General features: G+C 51.8%; 1 protein-coding gene across 6 annotated transcripts; it reads left to right on the top strand.

The window, feature by feature from the left end:
• The first annotated feature begins 928 nt into the window (after nucleotides 1-928).
• Nucleotides 929-26098, top strand: B9D1 (B9 domain containing 1). Of its 6 annotated transcripts, none has more exons than XM_054535546.2 (8): nucleotides 929-1335; nucleotides 3484-3552; nucleotides 5921-6032; nucleotides 15883-15979; nucleotides 16431-16493; nucleotides 18979-19038; nucleotides 19931-19998; nucleotides 20329-20620. In XM_054535546.2, exons 1-8 carry the CDS (start codon nucleotides 1273-1275, stop codon nucleotides 20469-20471), a joined length of 675 nt encoding a protein of 224 aa, XP_054391521.1. In that variant the 5' UTR covers nucleotides 929-1272; the 3' UTR covers nucleotides 20472-20620. The 6 variants fall into 6 exon arrangements, with proteins under 6 accessions (XP_054391521.1, XP_024097288.1, XP_024097287.2 ...); XM_054535547.2 differs by having other exon boundaries at nucleotides 1165-1335; nucleotides 20349-20620; XM_024241520.3 differs by lacking the exon at nucleotides 18979-19038 and having other exon boundaries at nucleotides 20349-20620.

Raw genomic sequence — 26098 nt, 5'->3', positions numbered from 1 at the left:
TAAAATGGAGATGTCTTCAATTATTCATTTATCAACAAGTTAGTAGTTACCAAGTGCTTACTATGTGACAGGCCACTAAGATACAAGACTGTATCTTGACAGATTCGTGGATTCTGGCTAGCAACTCCCCTGAGCGCTGGCTGATTGGGATGCCAGGCGCCACCCGCTGCGGACCTCAGTTTCCCCAGCTTCGAACTAAAGAGCGATGGCTTGGATGTAAGGATTCTTGAGTTCCCTCCCAAGTTTGTTTAATAACTTTTTCGAGGGCAAGGGTCTCCAAGCCACAAGAGCGCATCCTTTTCACCTGCTTGGACACTGCTTGGCCCCAGCTGGGGAGCCTCCTCCGAGCACCCGGCCTTCCAGAGTTAGCCCCGACAGCTGTGGTCACGCCGCCCGTGCTCCGCAGCACCTTCCTCCGCCACTAAGATACAAGACTGTATCTTGACAGATTCGTGGATTCTGGCTAGCAACTCCCCTGAGCGCTGGCTGATTGGGGTGCCAGGCGCCACCCGCTGCGGGCCTCAGTTTCCCCAGCTTCGAACTAAAGAGCGATGGCTTGGATGTAAGGATTCTTGAGTTCCCTCCCAAGTTTGTTTAATAAACTTTTTCGAGGGCAAGGATCTCCAAGCCACAAGGGCGCATCCTTTTCACCTGCTTGGACGCTGCTTGGCCCCAGCTGGGGAGCCTCCTCCGAGCACCCGGCCTTCCAGAGTTAGCCCCGACAGCTGTGGTCACGCCGCCAGTGCCCCGCAGCACCTTCCTCCGCGTCCTCGCGGTGGGGCCACAGCGACATCTAGTGGCTGAATGTATTTTAAACACTCGGCTTGCTGCGGGCGTGAATCGGGGTGCTGCTCCCCAGGACTCAGCTCTCATTCGCCTCCGCGCTTCGGCGAGGAGGGGGAGCCGGGCTGAGTCAGAGTGAACACACACTCCCTGCAGGTGCAACTGAGTCAAGCGGTAGGGCTGGCTTTACCCGACAGGTCAACGCTCCCGCCCCAGGTCTCGGTCATACCTGCCCTAAGGAGGGGTGGAGCCTCGGTGTGGCTCCCCGCCCCCTTGTACTACGCCCCACACAAGCCCCGCCCCCTTATGACGGCACCCGCTCACTGCGCCTGCGCATGTCACACACACACACTCGCGTGGCCTTCGCGAAGGTGTCGCTGTCAAGAAACGTGTCCTGTGCGCTACGCCGTCTGTTTCTAGGGCAACGCCGGCGTCTCTTAGCAACAGCGCGCGGCCTAGGTGGGTCCCACCGGAACCCCCAGCCCTGCTATGGCGACCGCGAGTCCTAGCGTCTTTCTACTCATGGTCAACGGGCAGGTGGAGAGCGCCCAGGTGAGCGGCCGTGGACCCCGCCGGGCCCCGCCCCCCAGCATCCCCTGGGGCCCTTCCCTCAACCCCCCGAGCTGCCCTGTGGCCCCCGGAGAGCCACGTCATTCCTCTGAGCCTCTCGGTTAGGCGGGGGAGGGGAGCCAGCATTGGAGAGCTTGGGGCGAGGTTGCCCGGATCCTGAGTCCCGATGTGCAGGAATAGAAGCAGACCTCGAGATGTTGAGCTAGTACCGAGGTCACACTCGGCCAAGCCTGTGGGCCCTCGCACGGATCATGCCCACTTGGTTGGATCACTGGCAGGAGCCTCCGGGGATGTAACGCGAGGAGCCGAGGCTTGGCCGAGTTTCCAGCATTTGCGCCGTGTCCCGTGTGGAGTTACTGTCCCGCGTTCTGAATCCCCAGATCCTTGAACTCGGGTTCGAATCCAACCATCCAACGATGGTGGTGGCCTGGAACTGACCCAAGGAAGGTGTGCCTGCCAGGCCCGAGGGACGCTATTCTCCATCCCCCTACACTTTAGAGGAATCATTTATTGTAAATATAAACCAACACTCACCAAGTCCTCAATATGTCCCAAAGTCGGTGCTCGGCACTGGTCCATCCTTACAGCCTTACCAGATAGGCACTATTAACACCCCCATTTTACAGCTGGGGAAATATACCAAAGGAACTGGCCTGTCTGGGAATTGAACCCACGCCTATCTGACCTCAAAGCTTCACTACACTGTCCTTCCAGTCTGTTGGAGGTGGTGTTTATTATTAGTTTATTATATTATTGTGAGGATTGACTGAGACGGTTTGGGTAAGGCTCTGACAGGGCCTGATGCTTTGTAGGTGTCTCCTGCCTTCCTGTTTCATCAGGGATACTACTCCATGCTCCCACCCTGTCCGCCTCTGCCTTAGCCTAGTGCCTAAGACCGTCTTTCCCCACTCTCCTGTCCTTTCCCATTAGGGGCTCGCGGCTGGGCTGAGTCACATGTGTCTGTGCTCTCAGCATCATCGACTCCCCCCCACCACACACACACACACTGACAATCACGCTGTTCCTCCCTGCTCTGCTCTCAGCACCTCCCTCTTTTCAGGGCCTCAGCTCCAGCCTTGCATATGATGGCCTCCTGGGTTCTCAGACCTTTCACTTCAGCACCATTCCCTTACACCAGTGGTCCTCAACCATTTTGGCACCAGGGACTGATTTCGTGGAAAACAATTTTTCCACGGACAGGAGGTGGCGAGGGTTGGTTTTAGGATGATCTGGGGACATTACATTTATTGTGCACTTTATTTCTATTATTACCTTGTAAATAATAATGAAATAATTATACAACTCACCATAATGTAGAATCAGTGGGAGCCCTGAGTTTGCTTTCCTGCAACTAGATGGTCCCATCTGGGGGTGATGGGAGACAGTGACAGATCATCATGCATTAGATTCTCATAAGGAACATGCAACCTAGATCCCTCACATGTGCAGTTCACAGTAGGGTTTGCGCTCCTATGAGAATCTAATGCCGCCAGTGATCTGACAAGGAGGTGGAGCTCCTGTGGTCATGCGAGCAGTGCGGAGCATGTAAATACAGATGAAGCTTTGCTTGCTTGCCTGCTGCTCACCTCTTGCTGTGTGGACCCGTTCCTAACAGGCCACAGACTGGTACCAGTTGGGGACCCCTGCCTTAGACCTTATCTGTGCCCAGCCCTGTGCCAGGCAGTGGGGACACAGAAAAGCATTAAATCTGTTCTCTGCTCGTGGTCTAGAGGAACAGACAGACTTAGACACAGGCAACCATTGCTTTTATGGAGGGAAGTACAGGGCTAAGGGAGCCAAGAGGAGACCTTAAACCAGCCTGAGAGTTAGGGCAGGCTCCCTGAAGGGTAAGTTTTGAAGGGTGAGCAGGAGTTTTCCGGATGAAGTAGGAAGGACAAATCAGACAGAAGGCAGAGCCTGAGCAAAAGCCAGGGGCCGTGGCACCTGGGAGTCTCCCGTGAACTCCCGCTTCTTGGTCCTCAGCCTGTCTTCTGAACACATCTCCAGCCGTCTCTTAGACCCACTCGCAGGTGTCTCACGTTCAGAATTCCCCTTGGCTGCACCTGCCTAGCAAATGCATTGGCCTCAGCATGAATACCAGTCGACAGAATCTGTCTGTGCTTTTTTCAGTTTCCAGAGTATGATGACCTCTACTGCAAGTACTGCTTTGTGTACGGCCAGGACTGGGACCCCACAGCGGTAAGCTGGGCTCTTGGGCCTCCCTGGCTGCCCTCATGACTTTTGGAGTTTCTGAAGGTGTCATACCCTTCCCCTCCCCATTCAGAACCAGTTAAGAGGTAGACACTGAGTTCAGGGGAGCCCAAACGTGAGTGTTCCTGGTAAAGCGGGAGCAGAGGACACAGCCATGGTTGGACTCCCTGATCCATCCACCAAGACTGCACTCACACGCCCTACCCTGTGAGCTTCCCCGGGGCAGCAAAGAGCAACACCTGCAGCAGGAGGCAGGCCCCAGTGAGCCAGCCTGGCCGTGGCTGAGCTGTGGACACTCTGGCCAGTCCACTCACCATTTGGCCTCTCCTCAGCCAGTGGGGAGGACCTGGAGTAAAAAGAGTAGGAGCTCTCCTTCCAGGACTTCCCAAGGGGTAGCTTGCCTCCACCAGGTGAGGGACTATGGTGACAACTTCAGCCCGCTCTGTGCTCTGCTGTTTGCAAAGCACTTGTTTCATCTTCACAGCAGTTTAAGAAAAGGAGACTGAACTTATTTAAGCTCTCTGAGCCTCAGTTTCCTCATTTGTACAACTGAGATGATAATCCTTCTTTTCCCTTTACTGATTGTCTTCTGGGTGCCGGGGATGCAGGGGTGAGCAAAGCCAAACCAGAAGACCCTGCCTTCCCAGAGCGCACGTTCTTGCTGGGGGGTCAGATAATAAGGAGTGCATATTCTAGGATGTTAGTAAGCCAGAAGTGCGAGGGGGGACCAAGCCAGGAAGTGACAGGGATGAGTGATGAGACGGAGGCTGCGATCTCGCTAAGGCTGCCAGGGAGGGCCTTGCCGAGAAAGTAACTTTTGAGGAAAGACCTGAAGGAAGTGAGGGAACAAGCCATGTGGAAACCCGTGAGAACTGTCCAGGCAGAAAGAGCAGATAGTGCAAAGGCCCTGGAGCAGGAGCTTGCCTGGCATGTTTGAGGACTAGCAAGGAGGCCATGTGGCCACTGGAGAGCAAGCCAGCAGGAGAGTGGCTGGAGCAGAGAGGCACCTGGGCAGGTCTTGTAGGACTTAGAAGGTCAGAGTAAGGACTGTGACCTTTACTCAAAGGGAGATGGGATCCCGTTGGAGAGCTTTCAGCAGAGAAAGTGATCTGACTTACGTCTTTAGAAGATTCCCTGGCTTCTATGAGAAGGATAGACTCGGGGGGAAAGGGCAAGAGCGGGCAGCCCAGTTGACTCTGACAGCAGTGGAGATGGGAGAGGAGGGCAGCAGCAGTGGGGTGGCGGGAGGGGCTGGACTGCAAGTATACTCTGAAGATAGAGCCGCTGGGTTCTTTTGATGGATGTGAGGTCTGAGAGAAGGAGGAGTTAGGATTCACAGCAGGGCTTTTAGCCTGAGCACTTAGAGGTAGGCAGCTACCTTTCAGTGAGAAGAACAGATTGGGGAGAGCTACCTGGAGCTCAGCCTGGTGTGGGTTAAGGTTGAGGCACCCACTGGATATCCAAGAGGAGGTGCTGATCCAGAGTGCAGAGGCAAGGACCAGGCTGGGGACATAAATTTGGGAATCATTGACATCTAGAGCACATTGAAAGCCATGAGATGGATGCAATCACCAAGTACGGGTAGAGGAGCTGGCCAAAGATTCAGCCTTAGAACAGCAACACTGAGAAGGAACCAGCAAGAGCCACCGAGCAGGGGCCACCCTGTGCGGTGGAGAGACCCAGAAGCCAAGGGAAGACAGTGTATCAAGGAGTAAGCAGCTGCATCAGGTGCTGCTGATGGGTCACGTAACACAAGGATAGAGAAATGACCATTGGATCTAGCAATGTTGGTCACGGGCATTAATGGAGAAAACCCTTTGGTAGAGTGCTGGAGCCAGCAGTCACATTGGAGTGGGGTCACAAAAGAATAGCAGGGGAGGAATTGGAACCGGTGAGTGTGGCAGCTCTTTGAAGCAGTTTTGCTATAAAGGGAGCAGAGAAAGGGTTGGTGGGTGGAAGAAGCAGCAGAGTTGAAAGAGGACTATTTTTGATGGAGAAAACACATTTACGTATTTACCGATGGGGATACCGATGGGGATACTGATGAGGGTGGGGATGCAGGAGAGTGTAAGCATACTGGACCATTCCTTCAGTGGGGCAAGAGCTTGGGACCAGATCTCGTGCCCTTGTGCCCGGGAGAGTGGCTGGCCTCCCAGGGTTGTCAAGCTACGGTGTTAAAGTACCAGACTTAAAGAGGTACTCCATCATCTCTTAGTCCTCTTTGTTTGGAAGTTAGTGTCTTGGGAGAAGACAGCTGAGAAAACAGCCTTCCCAACTGCCTGCTGAAGGTAAGGGGAGGAGCTGCAGCAGCTTGGCTCTGCTCTGAATCCAGCTGTCTGTGTCACTGTCCCCACAGGGTCTGGAGGAGGGGATCTCACAGATCACATCCAAGAGCCAAGATGTGCGGCAAGCACTGGTGTGGAACTTCCCCATTGATGTCACCTTTAAAAGCACCAACCCCTACGGCTGTGAGTCTGCAGGGGCCCTGCGGGGTAGGGTGGCAGAGCTTTCACAAGCACCCCCAAGACAGCCTCTGCCTCATCCAGCCCATGACTGTTCACATTCAGATTGTCACCTGGGCTCTTGAAGCAGCCCTCAACGTTCTCTCTTGCCATCTGTCCCTTTCCCTCCTCTTCTTCCTCATCCCCACTCACCCCCTTCGTCTGCTACAGGCTGTGCAGCTGGCCTTCTGGAAGTTCAGAGTGCATCAGGGCTAGTGGCCATGCCTGTAAAAGGCAGGCTCCCCACCCTGGCATGCAGGACTGCGTGCAGGACTGCGGCTGTTTGGCTTGGAGGCCTGACTCTGTGCCTGCTGACTTCCCATGGCGTGTTGTGTTCTGGCTAGACCCTGGCACTTGCTCCTCCTGTGCTAGTCCCTCAACTTTCTTCATCTGAGCTTTATTCATGTCGATCCGTCTGTCTGGATACCATTCCCACGTCCTAAGTCTAACCTCTTTCCCAAGGGCTTCCTGGTTGGCATTGCTTACTTTCTACCATGGCTGGTGGTTATTAACCATTCTGATCGTTCACTTGCACTTCATAAGTGCCTACTGTGCACAAAGCCTGGGCTTAGTCTCCATGGGGACTATGAATACTTTCACTGTGTGGACTCATCCGAGCTTCCCAATCATACCTGCTGGAGAGATTTCTCTCCATTTCTTTTCCCATATAAGGAAACTGACACTCAAAACTGACATCATTTGCCTTCTGTTTTACATCTAGTGACCAAGTGTGGATTTTAATTTAGGCCCATCTGATTTCACAATCTAGGCCTTTCTACTGCACGTGGCCTGGGCCTAGGCTCACCACGGTGTGGAGGGTCTGGAGCAGAAAATGCCTGGTGGTCCTCCTGAGCAGGGAATTCCATCCTGCTGTCATCATCCATGAGTAGGAAGTTTCAATAGACTTCCTGGAACAGTGCAATAGGTACTGTAGGTACTGGACCAACCTCCTCCTGCCAAGGACAGGTAGGAGAGGTAAATGTAATACACAAAAGCAAAAACAAAAAGCAACTACCTCAGAGGCATCAGAGAGTTAGCAAAATAGAAGAGATTTACCAGGCAAGATCCAGGAGAACAGAAATCCAGAGAGGTTACCCCAATCCCATCTCCTCTGGGAGTGTTTGCTGATTTCAATAGAGGTGATTGAGAGACTGATCAAGACTTTTGACAGCCTCTCTGGGCCCAGGACACAAAAAAACTGATGTTCAGAGCCTTCCAAGGGGTTGGGAGGAGGGCCTCAGGTAAATCTCACCAAACTGGGTTAAGACCCCAAAGAGCTGCCCTAGGAATAAGGGAGGGATGGAAGCAGAGCAGCCTCACAGGGATTTCAGCTCAGCCCCTGATGATTTCAACCTCCTGATTCTTGTAGTCAGCTCCAAGATTGTTACAGTCAAGGCACCTGACAAAAACAAATTAGAAACCTCTTTGGGCTGGGCATGGTGGCTCATGCCTGTAATTCCAGCACTTTGGGAGGCTGAGGCAGGCAGATCGCCTGAACTCAGGAGTTTAAGACCAGCCTGGGCAATATGGCGAAAATCTGTCTCTACTAAAAATACGAAAATTTGCTTGGCATGGGGGTGGGCGCCTGTAATCTTAGCTACTTGGGGGGCTGAGGCAGAAGGATCACTTGAGCCTAGGAGGTCAAGGCTGCAGTGAGCAGAGATCATGCCACTGCACTCCAGCCTGGGTGACAAAGTGAGACCCTGTCTCAAAAAAAAAGAAAAAAAGAAAACTCTTTGGAGAAAGATAACATCTCATAGACATAAAATTATTTCTATATATTTTTTCAAATGTAATATGTGGCATATAATAAGGCACACAAGAATCAAGACAACATAAATGATAACCAGCAAAAATAAGACAATAAGGCAATAGAGATAAACAGAATCTCCAGACACTGAAATTGTCAGATACATTTTTACTATGATCAAAAGAGATAAAACAGACTGAGAATTATGGCAGAGAACTAGGAAGCCTGACTTTTTTTTTTGAGACTGAGTCTTGCTCTGTTGCTCAGGCTGGAGTGCAGTGGCACGATCTCAGCTCACTGCAAGCTCTGCCTCCTGGGTTCATGCCATTCTCCTGCCTCAGCCTCTCGAGTAGCTGGGACTACAGGCGCCCGCCACCGCGCCTGGCTAATTTTTTTTTTTTTTTTTTTTTTTTTTTGTATTTTTAGTAGAGACGGGGTTTCACCATGTTAGCCAGGATGGTCTTGATCTCCTGACCTCATGATCTGCCTGCCTCAGCCTCCCAAAGTGCTGGGATTACAGGCGTGAGCCACCACGCCCAGCCGATTTTTTTTTTTTAATTGCAGACAGAGTCTTGCTCTGTCTCTCTGAGTCAAGTGGCGCCATTTCAGCTCATTGCAGCCTCTACCTCCTGGATTCAAGCGATTCTTACGCCTCAGCCTCCCGAGTAGCTGGGACTACAGGCATGCACCACCATATCCAGCTAATTTTTTGTATTTTTAGTAGATACAGGGTTTCACCATGTTGGCCAGGCTGGTCTTGAACTCCTGAGCTCAGGCAATCCTCCCACCTCGGCCGAAGAAAGTTCTGGTGTTACAGGCTTGAGCCCCATGCCTGGCCATATTTTTTAAACATTGTAATAGAAATTCTAGAATTGAAAAATATGATAACCAAAAGCAGGAATTCAGCAGATTAAACACAGCTGAAGAGATAATTATATACTGAAAGCTAGGTCAAAGGAAAATATCGACAGTGAAACCCAAGAATAGGAAATATAGACGAGAAGGTAGGAGACAGAGAATACTGAAAGTCTGCCATATGGAATTGGAATCCTGCTAGGAGGGGAGAGGACAAGATAGAGACAATATTGGAAGGGATAAATAGCTACAATTCTTTTCAAAACTGATGAGACACATCAAGCCACAAATTCAAGAAGACAAACCTCAAGCAGGATAAATGGAAGAAACCCACCCCTAGGTGCATGATAATCAAACAGTTGAAAACCAAAGACAAAAAGAAAATCTTTTTTTTTTTTTTTTTTTTGAGACGGAGTCTTGCTTTGTCACCCAGGCTGTAGTGCAGTGGTGTGATCTCGGCTCACTGCAACCTCTGCCTCCCAGGTTCAAGCAATTCTCTGCCTCAGCCTCCCGAGTAGCTGGGGATTACAGGTGCCTGCCACCACGCCTGGCTAATTTTTGTATTTTTAGTAGAGATGGGGTTTCACCATTTTGGCCAGGCTGGTCTTGAACCCCTGACCTCATAATCCACCCACCTCAGCCTCCCAAAGTGCTGAGATTACAGGCATGAGCCACTGCACCCAGCCAAAAAGAAAATCTTGAAAGCAGCTAGTACACAGATGTATGCATTTGTCAAAATCCATTGAATAGTACACTTTAAGATTTATGTTTCATTATGCATAAATTTTATCTCGAAAGAACTGTGAACAAATATTGAGCTCTATTTGCTGACATGCAGAGTGAAGTATTTTGGGGAAAGTGTCCAGAGATCTAATTTACTTTTAAATTCCTCACAAGTAGGATGAGTTGACTGAGGCATGGGGAGAGGCAGTAAAGCAAGTAGACTCAGCTGTCAGTGGTGATCCGGTAGTGAGTCAGCGCCAGTACATTGGAACTCTTTTAGCTTTTCAGGAGGAGTGGAGTATATTCTTTGACCGCAGTGAAGTTAAGCTAGGGACCAATAGCAAGGATAATGAGAAAAATCTCCATATGTTTGAAAAATAAGAAAATAACTTCTAAAAACAACCCATATGTCAAAGAAGAAATACTGATGGAATAATGGAATTTTGAATTGAATGACAATAAAAATACTGAGCTATTTAAATTTGCAGAGGGCAGTTAAAGTCATGGATAGAGGGAAATTTTGTAATTTTATTTTATTTTTAAATTTTATTTATTTATTTAATTTTTTGAGACAGAGTTTTGCTCTTGTTGCCCAGGCTGGAGTGCAGTGGCACGATCTTAGCTCACTGCAACCTCCTCCTCCTGGGTTCAATCGATTCTCCTGCCTCAGCCTCCTTAGTAGCTGGGATTACAGGCATGCACCACTACGCCCGGCTAATTTTGTATTTTTAGTAGAGACAGGTTTTCTCCATGTTTGTCATGCTGGTCTCGAACTCCTGACCTCAGGTGATCTGCCCGCCTCGGCCTCCCAAAGTGCTGGGATTACAGGCGTGAGCCACCATGCCTGGCCGTATTTATTTATTTTTTGAAATGAAGTCTTGTTTTTGTTGCCCAGGCTGGAGTGCAATAGCATGCGGTCTTGGCTCACTGCAAACTCTGCCTCCTGAGTTCAAATGATTCTCCTGCCTCACCCTCCCAAGTAGCTAGGATTACAGGCGCCTGCCCCTATGCCCAGCTAATTTTTTTGTGTTTTTATTAGAGACGGGGTTTCACCATGTTGGCCAGGCTGGTCTCGAACTCCTGACATCAGGTGATACACCTGCCTCAGCCTCCCAAAGTGCTGGGATTACAGACGTGAGGCACTGCACCTGGCCAATTTTGTAATTTTAAATGCATATTAGAGAAGAAAATAGGCTGAAAAATTAATGATTTCGGCATCCATCTTAAGAAATTAGTGGCTGGGTGCGGTGGCTCATGCCTATAATCCCAGCATTTTGGGAGGCCGAGGCGGGTGGATCACGAGGTCAGGAGTTCAAGACCAGCCTGGCCAACATGTGAAACCCCATCTCTACTAAAATACAAAAAATTAGCCGGGTGTGGTGGTGCGCTCCTGTAGTCCCAGCTACTCGGAAGGCTGGGGCAGGGGACTTGCTTGAACCCAGGAGGCAGAGATTGCAGTGAGCTGAGATCGCATCACTACACTCCAGCCTGGCGACAGAGTGAGACTCCATCTCAAAAAAAAAAAAAAGAAGTAGTTAGTAAAAGAAGGCTGTGTGTGGTAGCTCACGCCTGTAATCCCAGCACTTTCGGAGGCCAAAACGGGTGGATCACCTGATGTCAGGAGTTCGAGACCAGCCTGGCCAACATGGTGAAACCCCATCTCTACTAAAAATATTAAAAATTAGCCAGGCATAGGCTGGGCGCGGTGGCTCATACCTGTAATCCCAGTACTTTGGGAGGCCAAGGCGGGCAGATCACCTGAGGTCGGGAGTTCGAGACCAGCCTGGCCAACATGGAGAAACCCTGTCTCTACTAAAAATACAAAATTACCCAGGCGTGGTGGCACATACCTGTAATTCCAGCTACTCGGGAGGCTGAGGCAGGAGAATTACTTGAACCCAGGAGGTGGAGGTTGCAGTGAGCCAAGATCATGCCATTGCACTCCAGCCTGGGCAACAAGAGCAAAACAACATCTCAAAAAAAAAAAAAAAAAAAATTAGCCAGGCCCGTGGCAGGTGCCTATAATCCCAGCTACTGGGGAGGCTGAGTGAGGCAGGAGAATCACTTGATCCTGGGGGCAGAGGTTGCACAGTGAGCTGAGATTGTGCCACTTCACTCCAGTCTGGGCGAAAGAGTGAAACTCAATCTCAAAAAAAAAAAAAAAAAAAGAAATTAGTAAAAGAATAGCAAGTTAAACCCAAAGAAAGCAGAATAGAATGAGACACAGCAGAATTAATTCATTAAACAGAAAGCACACTTACAACAGAAGAGATGAAAGAGGCAAAAGTTGGTTTTTAAAACTGAAAACCCCAAGTTAAGACGATGAAAAAGAAAACAGGCTAAGCGGGGTCACTCACGTCTATAATCCCAACACTTTGAGAGGCTGAGGCAGTAGGATCGCTTGAGCCCAGGAGTTCGAGACTAACCTGGGCAACATGGTGAGACCCTGTCTCTACAAAAAATAGAAAAATTGGCCAGGCACAGTGGCTCACACCTGTAGTCCCAGTTACTCGGGAGGCTGAGGTGGGAGGATTGCTTGAGCCTAGGGATTTGGGGGTGTAGTGAGCTATGATCATGCTACTGCACTCCAGCCTGGGTGCCAGTGCTAGACCCTATCTCTAAAAGAGAAGAAAAAGAAACAGAAGACAGAAATGGCAGGAATGAAAAAGGAACATGTTACAGATCTTGCAGACAGTAAAAAGATAAGATATAAAGAACAGCCATTTGCTATACATTTGGCAAGGTAGATGAAATGGTCAAATTCCTAGAAAAAGATAACTACCAAAACTGCAAAAAAGGAATAAGAATCTGAGTAGTCCTGTATCTATTAAATTGAATCTATAATTAAAAATGTTCTCACAAAGCAAGTTCCAAGTCCAAGTGTCTTCATCACTGAGTTCCACCAGGCATTTAAAGAATGACACCTTCCATGGCAGAAGTGTAAGAAAAAAAAAGAGAAAGTAACAGCAGACTTACACAAACTCCTAGAACTGAAAAGATTAAACATTCCCCAACTTTTTTAGGTCAGCATAGTTTTGATTCTAAAGCCTGCTGAGGACATTAAAAAGAAGAAACTCCTTCTTGAACACAGTTGCAAAACTCCCAAACAAAATATTCAGAAACTGAATTCAAAACTCCCAAATGAAATATTCAGAAACTAGCAAGATAAAAAAAGGATAATATAATACATCATGAGAAGTAGGATTTATTCCAAAAATACAAAGGTTTTATGACATCTATAGTTGGCCAGGCACAGTGGCTCATATGGAGGCCGAGGTGGGAAGATTGCTTGAGTCCAGGAGTTTGAGACCAACCTGGGCAACGTAGCAAGACCCTGTCTCTAAATAATTCACCACATTAAAAAGAAGAAAAGTCAGAGTCAGGCCAGGCATCATGGCTCACACCTGTAATCCCAGCACTTTGGGAGGCCGAGGCAGGCAGATCATTTGAGGTCAGGAATTTGAGACCAGCCTGGCCAACATGGTGAAACTCCGTCTCTACCAAAAATACAAAAATTAGCCGGGTTTGCTGGCACACGCCTGTGATCCCAGCTACTTGGAAAGCTGAGGCAGGAGAATCGCTTGAACCTGGGAGGCAGAGGTTCCAGTGAGCCAAGAGTGCAGCACTGCACTCCAGCCTGGGTTACAGAGCAAGACTCCATCTCAAAAAAAAAAAAAAAAAAAAAGAAAGAAAAATCATGATCATCCCCATAAATGAAGAAAACACATGGTAAAATTCAACTCCCATTCATGATAAAAGCTTAGTAAACTAGGAATAGAAGGAAGCTTCCCTAACCTGATCAAGATTATCTCTGAAAAGCTAGAGCAAACATCACTTTTACTGGTGAAATGTTGAAAGATTTTTCTGCAACCTCTGCCTCCTGGGTTCAAGTGATTTTGGTGCCTCAGCCTTCCAAGTAGCTGGGAATACAGGCATGCGCCACCACGCCCGGCTAATTTTTGGTTTTGTTTTTGTTTGTTTTTTTTAATTTCTGAGATGGAGTCTTGCTGTGTCTCCCAGGCTGGGGTGCAGTGGCACGATCTCAGCTCACTGCAACCTCTGCCTCCTGGGTTCAAGCAATTCTGCCTCAGCCTCCCGAGTAGCTGGGACTACAGGAACATGCAGCCAATTTTTGTATTTTTAGTAGAGATGGGGTTTCACCATGTTGGCCAGGCTGGTCTTGAATTCCCATCCTCAGATGATCCACCTGCCTCAGCCTCCCAAAGTGCTGGGATTATAGGTGTGAGCCACCGTGCCTCGCCTAATTTTTGTATTTTTCATAGAGAAGGGGTTTTGCCACGTTGCCCAGGCGGGTCTTGAACTCCTGGCCTCAAGTGATCTGCCACCTCAGCCTCCCAAAGTGCTGGGATTACAGGCATGAGCCACTGCTCCCAGCCTGGTCTTTTTAATAAATGGTGCTGGGACAATTTGATATACATAGGAAAAAACTTCAGCCTGTCCTCATACACACAAGTCAATTTCAGATGGATATGTAGCACAGAGGACTATAGCCATGGTATCAGGGTAAGGGAAGATTTTCTCGGAGGACTCCATAAAGGAGAAGATCAATGAAGTTGACTATATTAAAATTAAGGGCTTATATTCATCCAGAGACATCACTAAAAGTGAAAAGTCACAGGATAAACACATATATACACACTATAAATCAATAAGAAAAAGGCCAGGCCAGGCAAGGTGACTCACACCTGTAATCCCTGCACTTCGGGAGGCTGAGGCAGGAAGATCGCTTGAGCCCGAGTTTGAGACTAGCCTGGGCAACATAGTGAGACCCCATCTCTACAAAAAATTTAAAAATTAGTCAGGCGTGGCGGCACATGCCTGTAGTCTCAGCTACTTGGGAGGCTGAGGTGGGAGGATCACTTCAGCCCAGGAGGTTGAGGTTGCAGTGAGCCATGATTGCACCACTGCACTCCAGCCTGGGCAACAGAGCAAGACCCTGTCTCAAAAAAAAAAAAAATGTTTTTAATGAAGAAAAAAGAAAAAGACCATCCAGTAGAAAACCAGGCAAGAGACTTGAGTAGGTTCTTCACAAAAGAGGACATCCAGGTGACCAAGAAACAGGTAAAGGTCTCAACCTTATTTCAGTAAGAAAAATCTAAAATGAAGGAAAATGTAATTTAAAGCTACAGTGAGCTACCACTATTCTCTCACTAGGACAGCTCAAATTTAAAAGATTGGTAATGCCATGTTTTGGTGAGGTACAGAGGAGCAGGAATCAGATACCACTGCTGGGGGAGTGCTGGCTGATAGGTCCGTGCTGGCAGCTTGGTGTTACCTTTTGGGAGGGAACATACATGGGCCCTGTGCAGTGTCATTCTTGGGTGTGTGCCCACCAGAGATGTGTGCACGCGAGTATCGAGAGCCTGCACCATGGTGCTCAGCACTGGGTGCGTGGCCCCCAGAGGAAGGGCAGCCCATGTGTCCATCAGCACTAGAATGAACACTCATTGTGACAGATTCCCACGCAGAATGTTATATGGTATTGAACATGAACACACCCCTTTACAGGAAACCATCTGAGAAAATCTCATGGACATAATTTTGGATTAGAGGCTGGGCACAAAAATAAATATACTGTATAATTCCTTTTGTATAAACTTTCAAAAACATTGGTAAAGGTAAAGTACCAGGTTTGGATGCATTCTTTGGCAGTGAAGTCTTAAAGAAAAGTAAACAGGTAGTTTCATAAAATTCAGAATAATGGTTACCTTTGGTGGAAGGTAGTAATGGGAAGGGCACAAACCTCTCCCTAACATTTACTGAGCACTTACTATGCATTAGGTACTATTTCATGTGTTTTAGAGATGATGAAACAGGGGCAGAGAGGTTGGCTAACTTGCCTCAGCCGTGGCTGCAGGATCAGAGCCTGGCAGGCTGGCTCCTAGTCCCTCCCTGGGCCTCACCTGAAACTGGCAAGGTGAAAGTGCCTCATGCGCCTCAATGGCAACATGAAGCAGGTGTAAAAACAGCCACACCTATTATAGTACCTACAATATTTTAAAGGAAAATGCCCAGAAGGTTATTGTTTTCTCTCTGACTTCTAGACACCCCCAAAATGAGCCCCTGCCACCTCAGTCCCATGAGCCCGCCTCCATCAGGAAGGGAGCACCCAGAGAGCAGAGGTCCTTAGTCAGCCGTGATCATAGCTGGGGCCCTGGGCCCAGAATAAGGCCTCTGGAAGTGCCTCCTTGTACATGGAGTGACTGAGTGGGCACTGACTCCACAGCGGTGATAAGGGGTATGGAGTGTGTGCCCAGGCCTCAGTGGAGACACAGGAAGTACCAGGGTGGGCAGAAGTCTTTGGCACAGTCTGGGTTCCCATGCCTGCTTCTGTCCCCTCTCAAGCCTGCCACCCCAGGGTTTTGAGCTCCATCCTTTGAGCACCCTCAGCTGGACACGCCCTGTTCTCTGCCCTGCACCTCCCCCGTGTGTCCTCATGTGCCCACCCCCTGCCTTGTCCTTCCCAAGGGCCACAGATCGTGCTCAGCGTGTATGGACCAGATGTGTTCGGGAACGATGTGGTTCGCGGCTATGGGGCTGTGCACGTGCCCTTCTCACCTGGCCGGTAGGTCCTCATTCTGACCTGGGCCCTGGGCAGGGCTTGTCCTAGGACGGACCTCACCTCGTTTTCTGTCTTAGGTTCAGGCTGGGAATGCTCTGGGGTCCCCAGGGGCCTGGGCAGCTCAGCCTGGTGGCCAGGGGGGTTGTAGCCTGTATTTGGGAGGAGAACCTTTCGGATGGGTGGTGCCAGCCACACACCAGGTGGGTTGGGGAGGTAATGGGACCCAGAAAAGAAAAGACCCTGAGGGACTCTGACCTCCATGAGGCTGTCTCCTGGCGCTCAGCACCTTGCCCAGGCACAGGGGTGCTCAGTTAGCACAGGTTGGATTTGTTGACATTGGCCCTGACTTGGCCCACACTGCAGCTGCACTGGCCTGATCTGAGGGTTTCTTCTCCCTGGAGGCTCAGAAAGGTCTGTTACTCAGCATCTCTGTCTGCAAAAACATTTGTTTCAGGCACAAAAGGACCATTCCCATGTTTGTCCCAGAATCTACATCTAAACTGCAGAAATTTACAAGGTGAGTCTTGTACCCATAACCCCAGCCCCTCCTTCTGATCTACTGGATGAATGGATGTCCCGTTCTACCCCTCAGTTTGTGCCTGGTCGCCTCCTCAGATCTGCAAGCTGCTCCACCCACTGAGGACAAATAGAAACAGGTCCCCTGGGAGTGCTGAGTCACGGGGCTCCCTTCAGCCCTGTTCCAGCAGCAGAAGGCCGGGCGATTTTACCCTGTGCCCTGTGAAAAATCTTTGTGTCAGATGGAGCAGAGGAAAAACTCTTGTCAGATGGGAAAAATGCTCATGACATAATGTGACATTAAAAGGTGGGAAACAAGAGGATATAGCAGTATGAGTCAGACACCTTGGAACAGTAATCATGATAAATGCCTTTACATGTGGGAGTCTCTGGCCGGAGCTGACATTTGCGCAGAGGCTTAGTGTGGAGGGAAGAGCCGGGGAAGAACATCAGGCACAGGGAACAGTGCCTGCCAGGCTGAGGAGAGCGTGAGCTTAGCATGCTAGAAGAAGCCAGGACGGTGGTGTGGCCAGGACGGTGGTGTGGCCAGGACGGCAGTGTGGCCAGTAAGTGGTAAGCCAGGCAGAATGAGGGAGACATCAGGGAGGCAGGCAGGGGCCAGGACACAAGGGCCTGCAGGGAGGGCCCAGGGGATGCCTGGATGCAGCCCCAGCAGGAAGGCCTCTTACCCCTGCCCACATCCAAGTGGGAGCTTAGAAGGCCAGCTGGGCCCTGGCCTTCTGACTCGAGGCCCATTTGTGCAGTTGGGCAGCAAGCCTCTGCCGCCCCCGGCAGATCAGTGAGGCACAAGTGGGACGTGGAGGACTCCCTGGGTTCCAGGGCAGCAGCCGGCAAGCAGCCCCTGCAAGCCTGACCAGTACTGGGCGTGAGACCAGGCCAGAGCCCTGCTGGGTGGAGGGACAGCATCGCGCCCCAGGGCTGAGAGTGCTTCACTGAGCTCTGAGAGCCGTGGAGGAGAGGAAGGGCAGGGTCTCTGCTGGCCTCAGCCTGAGAATTTGTGTGCCCACTGCCCCAGGAGTCCTTCTGGGAGGCCACCCTGTGGCAAAGGACTTCTTTCCCAGATGACCTGGGCCAGTATCACCTGGAGGTGACAATCCCCATGCCACAGGCTGTCAGGGAGGCAGCGAGGCAGTGCCCATCAGTGGGTTGGGAAAGCCTAAGAGATTGGGGACCCACACAGCCATCCAGGCTGGGTTGTTCACCCTGTTCTACCGCCCACAGCTCCAAGGAGGACTTTGGGCCTCCAGGGGACAGCTCACTGAGGAAAGGGTTTCACAGCCCCTGTAGAGGGGCTCGCAACTGGGCAAGGCAGTGTGTGCTTGGATTACAAAAACTGGAGAAAGTTCTGATTAGTGAAAGCAGTTTGATTGGCAGAATCTTCCCAAATATGGAGGCTCCTTGCTCAGGCTGAGACCTCGGTCATCCCCACTCCTCTCCCAGCCTCTCCCCACATCCTCCAGCGCTGGCCTAGGGCCTGCCCCAAACACTCTTGGCCCTTGTATTCGTTTCCCATGGTGGCTGCTGCAACAAAACACACAAATGTGATAGCTGAAAACAGCAGAAATGTATGTCCTCACAGTGCTGAAGGCCAGGCTCAAAATCCAGGTCACTGGGCCCAGAAAAGGCACCACAGGGCTGTGCTCCCTCCCAAGGCTGTAGGGGAGACTCTGTTGCCCTTTCAGTTTCTCTTGGCCCCAGCCTTCCTTGGCTTGTGGCCTCATCACTCGAGTCCCAGCCTTTGGGGTCCACCTGGATAGTCGCCTCAAGATCCTTAGCCTAATCATATCTGTGCAAAGTGCACGTGACCCTGTTTCTCAATTAGGTCTCGTGCATGGTTTCCCAGGACTAGGATCTGCTATCTCTGAGGGGCCGTCATCAGCCTGCTGCAACCCCTCCAGTCTAGTCTTCACACAGCAAGAAAAACGGTGTTCCTAAAACACAACTGGGGCCACACCCCTCCCCTGCTAGAACCCGCCTCTGTCAGGATGAACTTCAACCAGAATGCTGCCAGGCTGGTGGCCAGGCCCTGCCTGCCTCATGGCCTCTGCCCACTTGCTGCCCGTCTACCTCAGTTCCTGCAGTCTGAGGGGTCCTTCCCTGCCTCAGGTCCTTGCCTGGAACGCTCTCCCAGAACAGCCTGTCTTGTCTCCCCCACCCCAGCCAGCTAAGCAGACCACCCGGGTGGACCCCAGGAAAGAAATTCGGTGGGAATGGGAGCTCTATGTGAGCTCCGGGATGGGATCTGCTGGGCACAGTGGGGATGCTCCCAGGCCCCAGTCCTCACACACAGCCTCTTGTGAGGTGGGTGCTGTGAGAGTCTTGCTCTCCCAAAGGAGAAACTGAGGCGCAGGGTTTGTGGCTGCTCATCCCTTCCCCTTGGGGAGTGCCTGCTGGCTTTCACTCCCTGGCTCCCTCCTTGGGGTTGGGGGCTGGTGGGCAGCACTCCCTGGCTGTGGTCTCCACAGGCCAACTCTGCGGCAGCCGAGAGCCCCTCCCTGGCCAGGGCCCCTCTGCAGCAGCCCCAGGTGAGCGCTGGTGCCCACCTCAGAGATGGAGAGGCCACGGGGAGGGCGGTGCGTGGGCTGTTGGGTTGGCATGGTTGCCAGCGACCCTCGGGGCCGGGTGTGTCCGTGCGGGGGGCCTTGGGAGCTGTGGTACAGAGGAGGCACGGCCGCGAGTCCCGGCGGGGCGAAGCCCGCGGCTGCTGGACCCACCCGGCCGGGAATAGTGCTCCTGGTTGTTTCCGGCTCGCGTGGGTGTGTCGGCGGCGGGGCCTGACACCCCCGGCCTCCTGGCCTCCCGCCTGGCCCAACTGGGGTCTGGGGCTGGGGAGGGAGCATGCTCAGCCTGGTGGCTGTGTGCCGCCCCTGGCGGGGCCTGCGGTGGGTGCCAAGATAGGAAGTGACATGCCCTGGACCCCACACTAGTGGAAGGTAAGGCTGAGGAGCCCAGTTCTGGCCCTTCTGCCCACCCCACAGACTCTGTGGGGTAGGACCCCCTTCCAGGGAGGCTGGAGGGTCACACTGTCCCCTCCCTTCCCCCACCTCAGCTGCTGTCACTTTTCTGGGATTTCTGGGGGTTCAGGCAGCACCCCCACCCCAGAATCTCCCTGAGCTCTCATTCCCAGTGAACCAAACCCATGGAAGCCAGAGATGGAAAAGCCTAACCGGCCAGCGGAGGCAGCATGGCTGCAGAGCACGAGGCCTGGCTAGGCTGTGTGACCCCAGCAAGGGACACCCCACGCTGGAGCCCAGCCACCGGGAAGGCTCTGCTTAGGGCCTGACTCCTGGTGGGGGTGGGGTGCGGTTGGAACAGGAGTGCTGGTTTCTGAACCGAGGAGATCCCACATCCAGCGTCGTCCAAGGCCAGGAATGCCCAGGTGGGGCCCTGCTCACCTGTGTTCTTCTGTGTTCCCAGCTGGTTCATGGGGCGGCGGCCCGAGTACACAGACCCCAAGGTGGTGGCTCAGGGTGAAGGCCGGGAAGGTAAAGCTCCCTCCCCTCTCTTACCCCCAGCCCCGAGACAGGTTAGAGCCTGGGAGTGGGTGGGCCCAGGGTTGGGGTGAATGCCGGGGACCTGCCAGGTACATGGGAGCTAGCCCACAAATGTTCCCAGATGAGGGCCTGGTTGGAGCACAGAGGGTTTGTCATGTCTGCCTGTCCCGGCAGCCCCTTTACCTCCCAGTGAGGGGCTTGGGTCAGGCGCTGTTGTCCCCATTTTACAGATGAGAACGCTGAGGCTGAGAGATTCCCAGATCAACCTGGGTCTGTCTCTGCCCCAGCCCAGCCTGGCTGATGCTGCCCTTCTGTCCCCAGTGACCCGTGTCCGTTCTCAGGGCTTTGTCACCCTCCTCTTCAACGTGGTGACCAAGGACATGAGGAAACTGGGCTACGACACTGGGCCTTCTGACACACAGGGTGTGTCGGGGCCCAACCCGCCCCAGCGCTTCCCCCAGTGAAGGCTCCACAGGCTGCCCAGTCTCTGATAATGAAGGGCTGCCTTCCCGGAGTCAGCCGCTGGCCATCGGCCTGAAGGGCAGCCTGGTGGCCAGAGCTGGGGGCACACAGAATAGTTTTATATAATAAAGTCTCATTTTCAGAGAGCCTAGGCCTGGGGCTGCCTTCTCTCCTGTTTAGCCCCTCCCCCACAGGAGCTGGGGGCTCTTGGGCCTTTCCTGGCCCCACCTCCAGGGCTCTCCCCATCCCTACCCCTTGTGCCGTGGAAGCTGCCAGGAGACCAGACCGTGCAGCAGGATGGCATGTGGGATGGGAGCTTTGACATAACCAGGTTCTGCCACTCAAAGCTGTGTGGCCTTTTCTATACCTCAACACATTGTTCCTTGAACTAACTGGGCATGGCACCCTCCTTAGAGGCTTGGGGTTAAGTAGAATCACCCGCTCAGCCGTGCTCCTGGCCGCCAGCCTCCCTTGGCAAGGAGAGAACCCTGTTATTGGGAGCTGGATGGTGAGGTACCTGGGGGATGGCAGACCCTCAGCCTGCCCACTCCCCTCTTTTGCCCCCCTACCCGCAGTCCAAGGATGGAGGCTGGAAACCTCTCAGAGGTGGGAGGCCGCTGGCTGGGGTCCAGCTTTCTGGCAGCCCCTTGGCAGGAGAGGAAGGTGAGCCCCCTGGCTCAACACCTGACCTCTGAGGTTGCCCGGGCCCTTCTGGAAGCAAAGCCCCTTCAGCATTACTTTGGGAGGCCCTGGCCCTGGGCCTCCCCACCTTCACAAGAACCCCTGGCACCTCACGAGGCAGCCCTGGGCCCTCTCTGCCCTGCCACTGAGCTTTCAGCAGACATGCTGCCCCAGCCTAGATACTGCCCTCAGCGGGATCCAAGAGAAACCACAGGCTCCTGGCAAACCCCCACCTCCCAGCCTCGCCCATGTTGCCCTGGACTGTCATGGCACTTGCCCTGAGACCATCTGGGCCGACCCTCTTCTGCCCTTTATCTCACGAGCACTCCCGTGCCCTCCCCCCAACTCACTGTGCGTTCTGAAACTCATCGTCTGTTGTCAGCAAAATTCCTGTGATTCTGACCATCTTCTCGGAATAGGAAGTTCCCTCTGCCTTCTGGCGTTACTGAGGCCCACTCAGTCCCCTGCAGCCCTCTTAAGTGGAATCTCTTTCCTCCCACTCCCCATGTGCGGTGAGCCTAGAGCAGGGGTGTGTCCTTGCCTCTTCCTCAACCTCCTCACTTGGAACAATCTTCACCTCTACCCCTCACAGCCAGGCATATCTCTTGTTACTGGTGAAGGCACTGCCTCCGAAGTCTGGATTGATGCATCCCTCCCTCAGGCCAGGCCCTCCCTCATGTGGCGCTTCCCTGTGCTCTTCAAACCACCAGGCCCTCCAAGCTCCTGGCCCAGCCCCTTTTTGCCAACCATCAGCCCCTCTTTACTTGCTTTCCTCCCAACCCAGTTTAGAACTCCTGGTCATCTGCATGCACTTCCCATAGTGCCCTCCATCCTTCGTTTATGCTCACCTGGCAAGGTCTCCGCCCTGGTGACAGCCAGCTGTTCCTTCGCCTTCCCTGCACCTGCCTGAGCCCCCCAGAGCCGCAACGGCTCATGTTCCATCCATGGCCCAGGTCTGTGTTTCCTTAGACAACTCCCTCATGCATTCTCTGAGGAAACCTACAACCTTTGTCTCTTCAGACCTCCAGCACCCTCCCTGCCAGCTTAGCTAAGGCGCTGCCTTCTGTTCCCACAACCACCCCACATTAGCTGCCTTCCTTACCCTGCCTGAGGACATGCCTCGGGTGTGTGGGAGATACAGTGTTCTCAAGGGTCTTCTCCCCTTCTCCCTCCATCGTGAGTTTTCCTGCGCCGGCTCCTTCATGCCAGCCTCCACCTGTGTCCCACATGTGTTATGGGACGACACAGAGCAAAAGCCCAGCACTCTCAGCTGCTCCTGTCCTCTGCCCCATTTTATCACAGCTCCCCGGAAAGCTGTCTTCTCTGTCCATGGCCTCACCTCACCCAGGGCACTGGCCCTTAGTCCACATCAAGGGGACCTGAAGCTTCCCTGAAGCCTCTAGCCTGTGGCGTGCACATACAAGCCTCAGGCCCCATTTTTCCAGCCCGTCAGCAGCTGGGAAATACTAAGTCACCCTCTTCTGGTTATGTTTAATTTTCCAATTTTTCTCAACATTACTGAAATGTCTAAACATGGAAAAGTTGACATCATTTTACAGTGAACACCACATACCCACCACCTAGATTTTACCATTACCAATTTCCTGTTCCGTACTTGTATATTCACATATATCCAACTATTCATCCCTGCTTCAATCCATCCTATTTTTATTGCATTTCAAAATAAACTGCGACATCAGGACTCCACCTTCTGTATATTTCAGCACACTTACCATTAACCAGAATCCAGTGTCTGGCTTTAGTGTGTTCTTTTGAGGGGACGTTTACATACAACAAAATGCGTAACTTTTTTTTTTTTTTTTTTTTGAGACAGGGTCTTACTCTGTCGCCCAGGCTGGAATGCAGTGGCACGGTCCTGGCTGACTGCAACCTCTGCCCCCCGGGTTCAAGTGATTCTCCTGCCTCAGCCTCCCGAGTAGCTTAAAATTACAGGCACCTGCCACTGAAGCTGGCTAATTTTTGTATTTTTAGTAGAGACAGGGTTTCAGGGTTTCACCATGTTGGCCAGGCTGGTCTTGCACTCCGGACCTCAGGTGATCCGCCTGCATCAGCTTCCCAAAGTGTTGCGATTACAGGCATGAGCCACCGCGCCTGGCCCAGAATACTTTAAGAATGCACAACCAGGCCAGGCATGGTGGCTCACGCCTGTAATTCCAGCACTTTGGGAGGCTGATGCAGGCGGATCACCTGAGGTCAGGACTGTAAGACCAGCCTGGCCAACATGGTGAAACCCCGTCTCTACTAAAAATACAAAAAGTTAGCCAGGCATGGTGGCAGGCGCCTGTAATCCCAGGTACTCGGGAGGCTGAGGCAGGAGAATCGCTTGAACCCGGGAGGCGGAGGTTGCAGTGAGCCAAGACTGCGCCACTGCACTTCAGCCTGGGCCACAGAGGGAGACTCTGTCTCAAAAAAGAAAAGAATGCACAACCCAGCCCCAAAGGCACAGAAATGTCACTGTCACTTCACAAAGCTCCTTGCGTCCCTGCCCAGTCAAGGCAAGAGATGATGCAGTGAGATTTAGAGGCTGAAGGCGCAAGTGCCCGGGAAGCTGGGGTCCGGGGGGGTTGGGCATGTGGGACCCCCTCCATGAGGACAGTTGAGGCATACGGCCTGCAGGTCCACGCTCACTTGCTGTCCATGCTGTCGGTGTCACAAAGCTGCATGTTCACCAGCCTATCTCCCTTTTCTCCTGGCACACCAGAAGACTACATTTCCTAGGCCCCTTGTATCAAGGTGGGTCCATTTGAGTAGTTCTAGCCAAAGCAAAGTATGAAAAGGATGTTCACCACTGAGAGGTCTGACCCACTTCAGGGTCGCACAAGCACTGCTCCTCGTTCTTGTCCATGGCACCCTTTGAGGCACACATTGAAGACAGCAGCATCATAAGGGAGGAGCCTGGGTCTGGGCACCCCAGCTTGCAGAGCACTGCCAGGAACATCTCCATTAGGCTTTTTGTGAGTGAGAAACACTCATAAGATACTGTGCTCAGCCAATGAGACCTTGGGGTTATTTGATCCTGCATAGCCTATTCTATTGCAAATGATATGAACATCAGGAGTGGGTTTCTGCTGTAGCCAAAAAAACAGAAAAAACAAACTGTTGTTGGCTAAGCAGCTGCGTGGCAAGCAAAAAGAATACAGCTCATAAGCTGGACAGCAGGAGATCTATATTATGCAAGTACAAGACATTTGCTAAGACTCTCATGCTAACTTGGGAGGCAGGTTATGTGCCCCAGAGACAGCAGCTCTAGGGGAAAGGGACAGACCAGATAGGATGTGCAGTGTGAGTCGGCTACTGTTGACTGCATTTTGGAACGCTATGACAGTAAGGAGGAAAGAACTGGCTAGTTTGCAAGCAGAAATGAAAGGCAACAAAGAATCTTAAAAAAATTAGCATCAAAAGGTTGCAAAAGACTTTCTCGAACTCTAATGAGAAAAGATAAGATTCAAAATTGCTTTCAGCAATAAAGGCATAATAAAACTTCTCATCTGAACAAAATAACTTGGTCTTTTGGTAAATATGGAATTAAGGGGGTGGCTCTCCCATCATGATCCCAGATGGCCTCATGGTAGCTACCATTAAGTTGAGAGAAGCATGGAGGTAAGGCAGCAAGGAAATAAGGCAGCTTATGTCTAGGAAAGAATTTTATGTGTGCTTGAGTTGTCCATTACTGTGTAACAAATTACTCCAAAACTTTGTCATTTAAAACCACTATCATTTATCACTCATGATCCTACAGGGGACTGGGCTCAGCTGGGTGGCTGTGCTACACTTGATTCTGGCTAGAGCTATTCCACTGAGCTGACCACGATGATTACTCACATGGTGGGCTGTTGTCTGGGGCCTATGGGGGCTACTGACAGAACACCTCTGTTCTCCCCCATGTGGCATTTCCATGTGTTTGAAGTTCTCATAGCACGACATGTGGGCTGCCAGCAGAACATGCTAAGAGGTCAAGCTCCATGTGCAGGCATTTATCAAGCCCCTCCTGCCATCATGCCACTGGCCCCATCTAGTCATATGGCCACGCCCATCAGGTGACAGAGACCACACTGGGAGACAAGGTCCATCAGGGGCCACCAAAGTAACACTCTGACCAAAATAATGCAGTTGTTTGTACATGGAACTGATTAGAAGTACAAAGATTGTCACATTTTTTATGGAAGTGTGCAAGGCCCATGAGCCTGGACTGGAGCCTCTGGCTCACTCAAAACAGGTCCTGGCCTGGAACCATCCACCCACAGGCAGCAGGTGAGAAAGCTGAGCTTGGCCCAAGAGCTGCAGCCAAGGGAATACAAAAAAGGCCAGCTCCCCACCAGGGGGCAGAGCCCAGAGCAGGGCACCATCAGGTCCTTTCCCTCCTCACCGCAAGGCGACCTCCGTCTGTGCGGCTGCTTCCAGCACCGTGGGGCATCTCCCATTCTCTGCTCCTCCAAATGGAGCTGGACTGTGGGTACTGACTATTGCCCCGCTTTGTTGTTATTGTTGGGGGAAGGGCACAGATCATAGGTCTTTCTAGTTTATAGGCTGTGTCTGCCTTGCTGGAGAAGGCTCTGTACCCCACAGAGCCCAGGACACAGGACCTTACGGTCTATGTTTGAGAAGAAGACTGAAATAACTCTTTAGGAGCCAGAGAGTCTGCTGTGATCGGGACTGGCAATGTTAACCAAGCCCATTTCGCCACCTCCCGCCCTCCGCCACTAAGGAAGCCTGCACTTGCCCATCCCCCCCACATCTGGATGGGGGCCGAGGGCCTAATTCTGGCACTGGTGTGAGTGGCAGTGAGGCAATTCCAGGCCTGGCTGTAAGAAATCTATGCTTGACCCTTGTCCATTTTTCCCTTCATAGCCACCTTCAGGGCTGTCTGTCAAAGACAGCAGTGTTTCAAGATGAAAGTGGCTTGAGTCCCTGAGTCACTGACTTCTGT

Source organism: Pongo abelii, chromosome 19 (assembly GCF_028885655.2).
Source record: "Pongo abelii isolate AG06213 chromosome 19, NHGRI_mPonAbe1-v2.0_pri, whole genome shotgun sequence".
Lineage (NCBI taxonomy): Eukaryota > Metazoa > Chordata > Mammalia > Primates > Hominidae > Pongo > Pongo abelii.
The sequence above is the reverse complement of the archived record's forward strand: the minus strand, read 5'-3'. Positions and strand labels throughout refer to the sequence as shown.

Bases quoted from the DNA above. Each gene is read 5' to 3' on its own strand.
- B9D1 (XM_054535546.2), top strand. From the start codon at position 1,273: ATGGCGACCGCGAGTCCTAGCGTCTTTCTACTCATGGTCAACGGGCAG. The intron at 1,336-3,483 runs GTGAGCGGCCGT...TGCTTTTTTCAG, and splicing joins GGCAGGTGGAGAGCGCCCAG to TTTCCAGAGTATGATGACCT. The intron at 6,033-15,882 runs GTGAGTCTGCAG...GTCCTTCCCAAG, and splicing joins AAGCACCAACCCCTACGGCT to GGCCACAGATCGTGCTCAGC.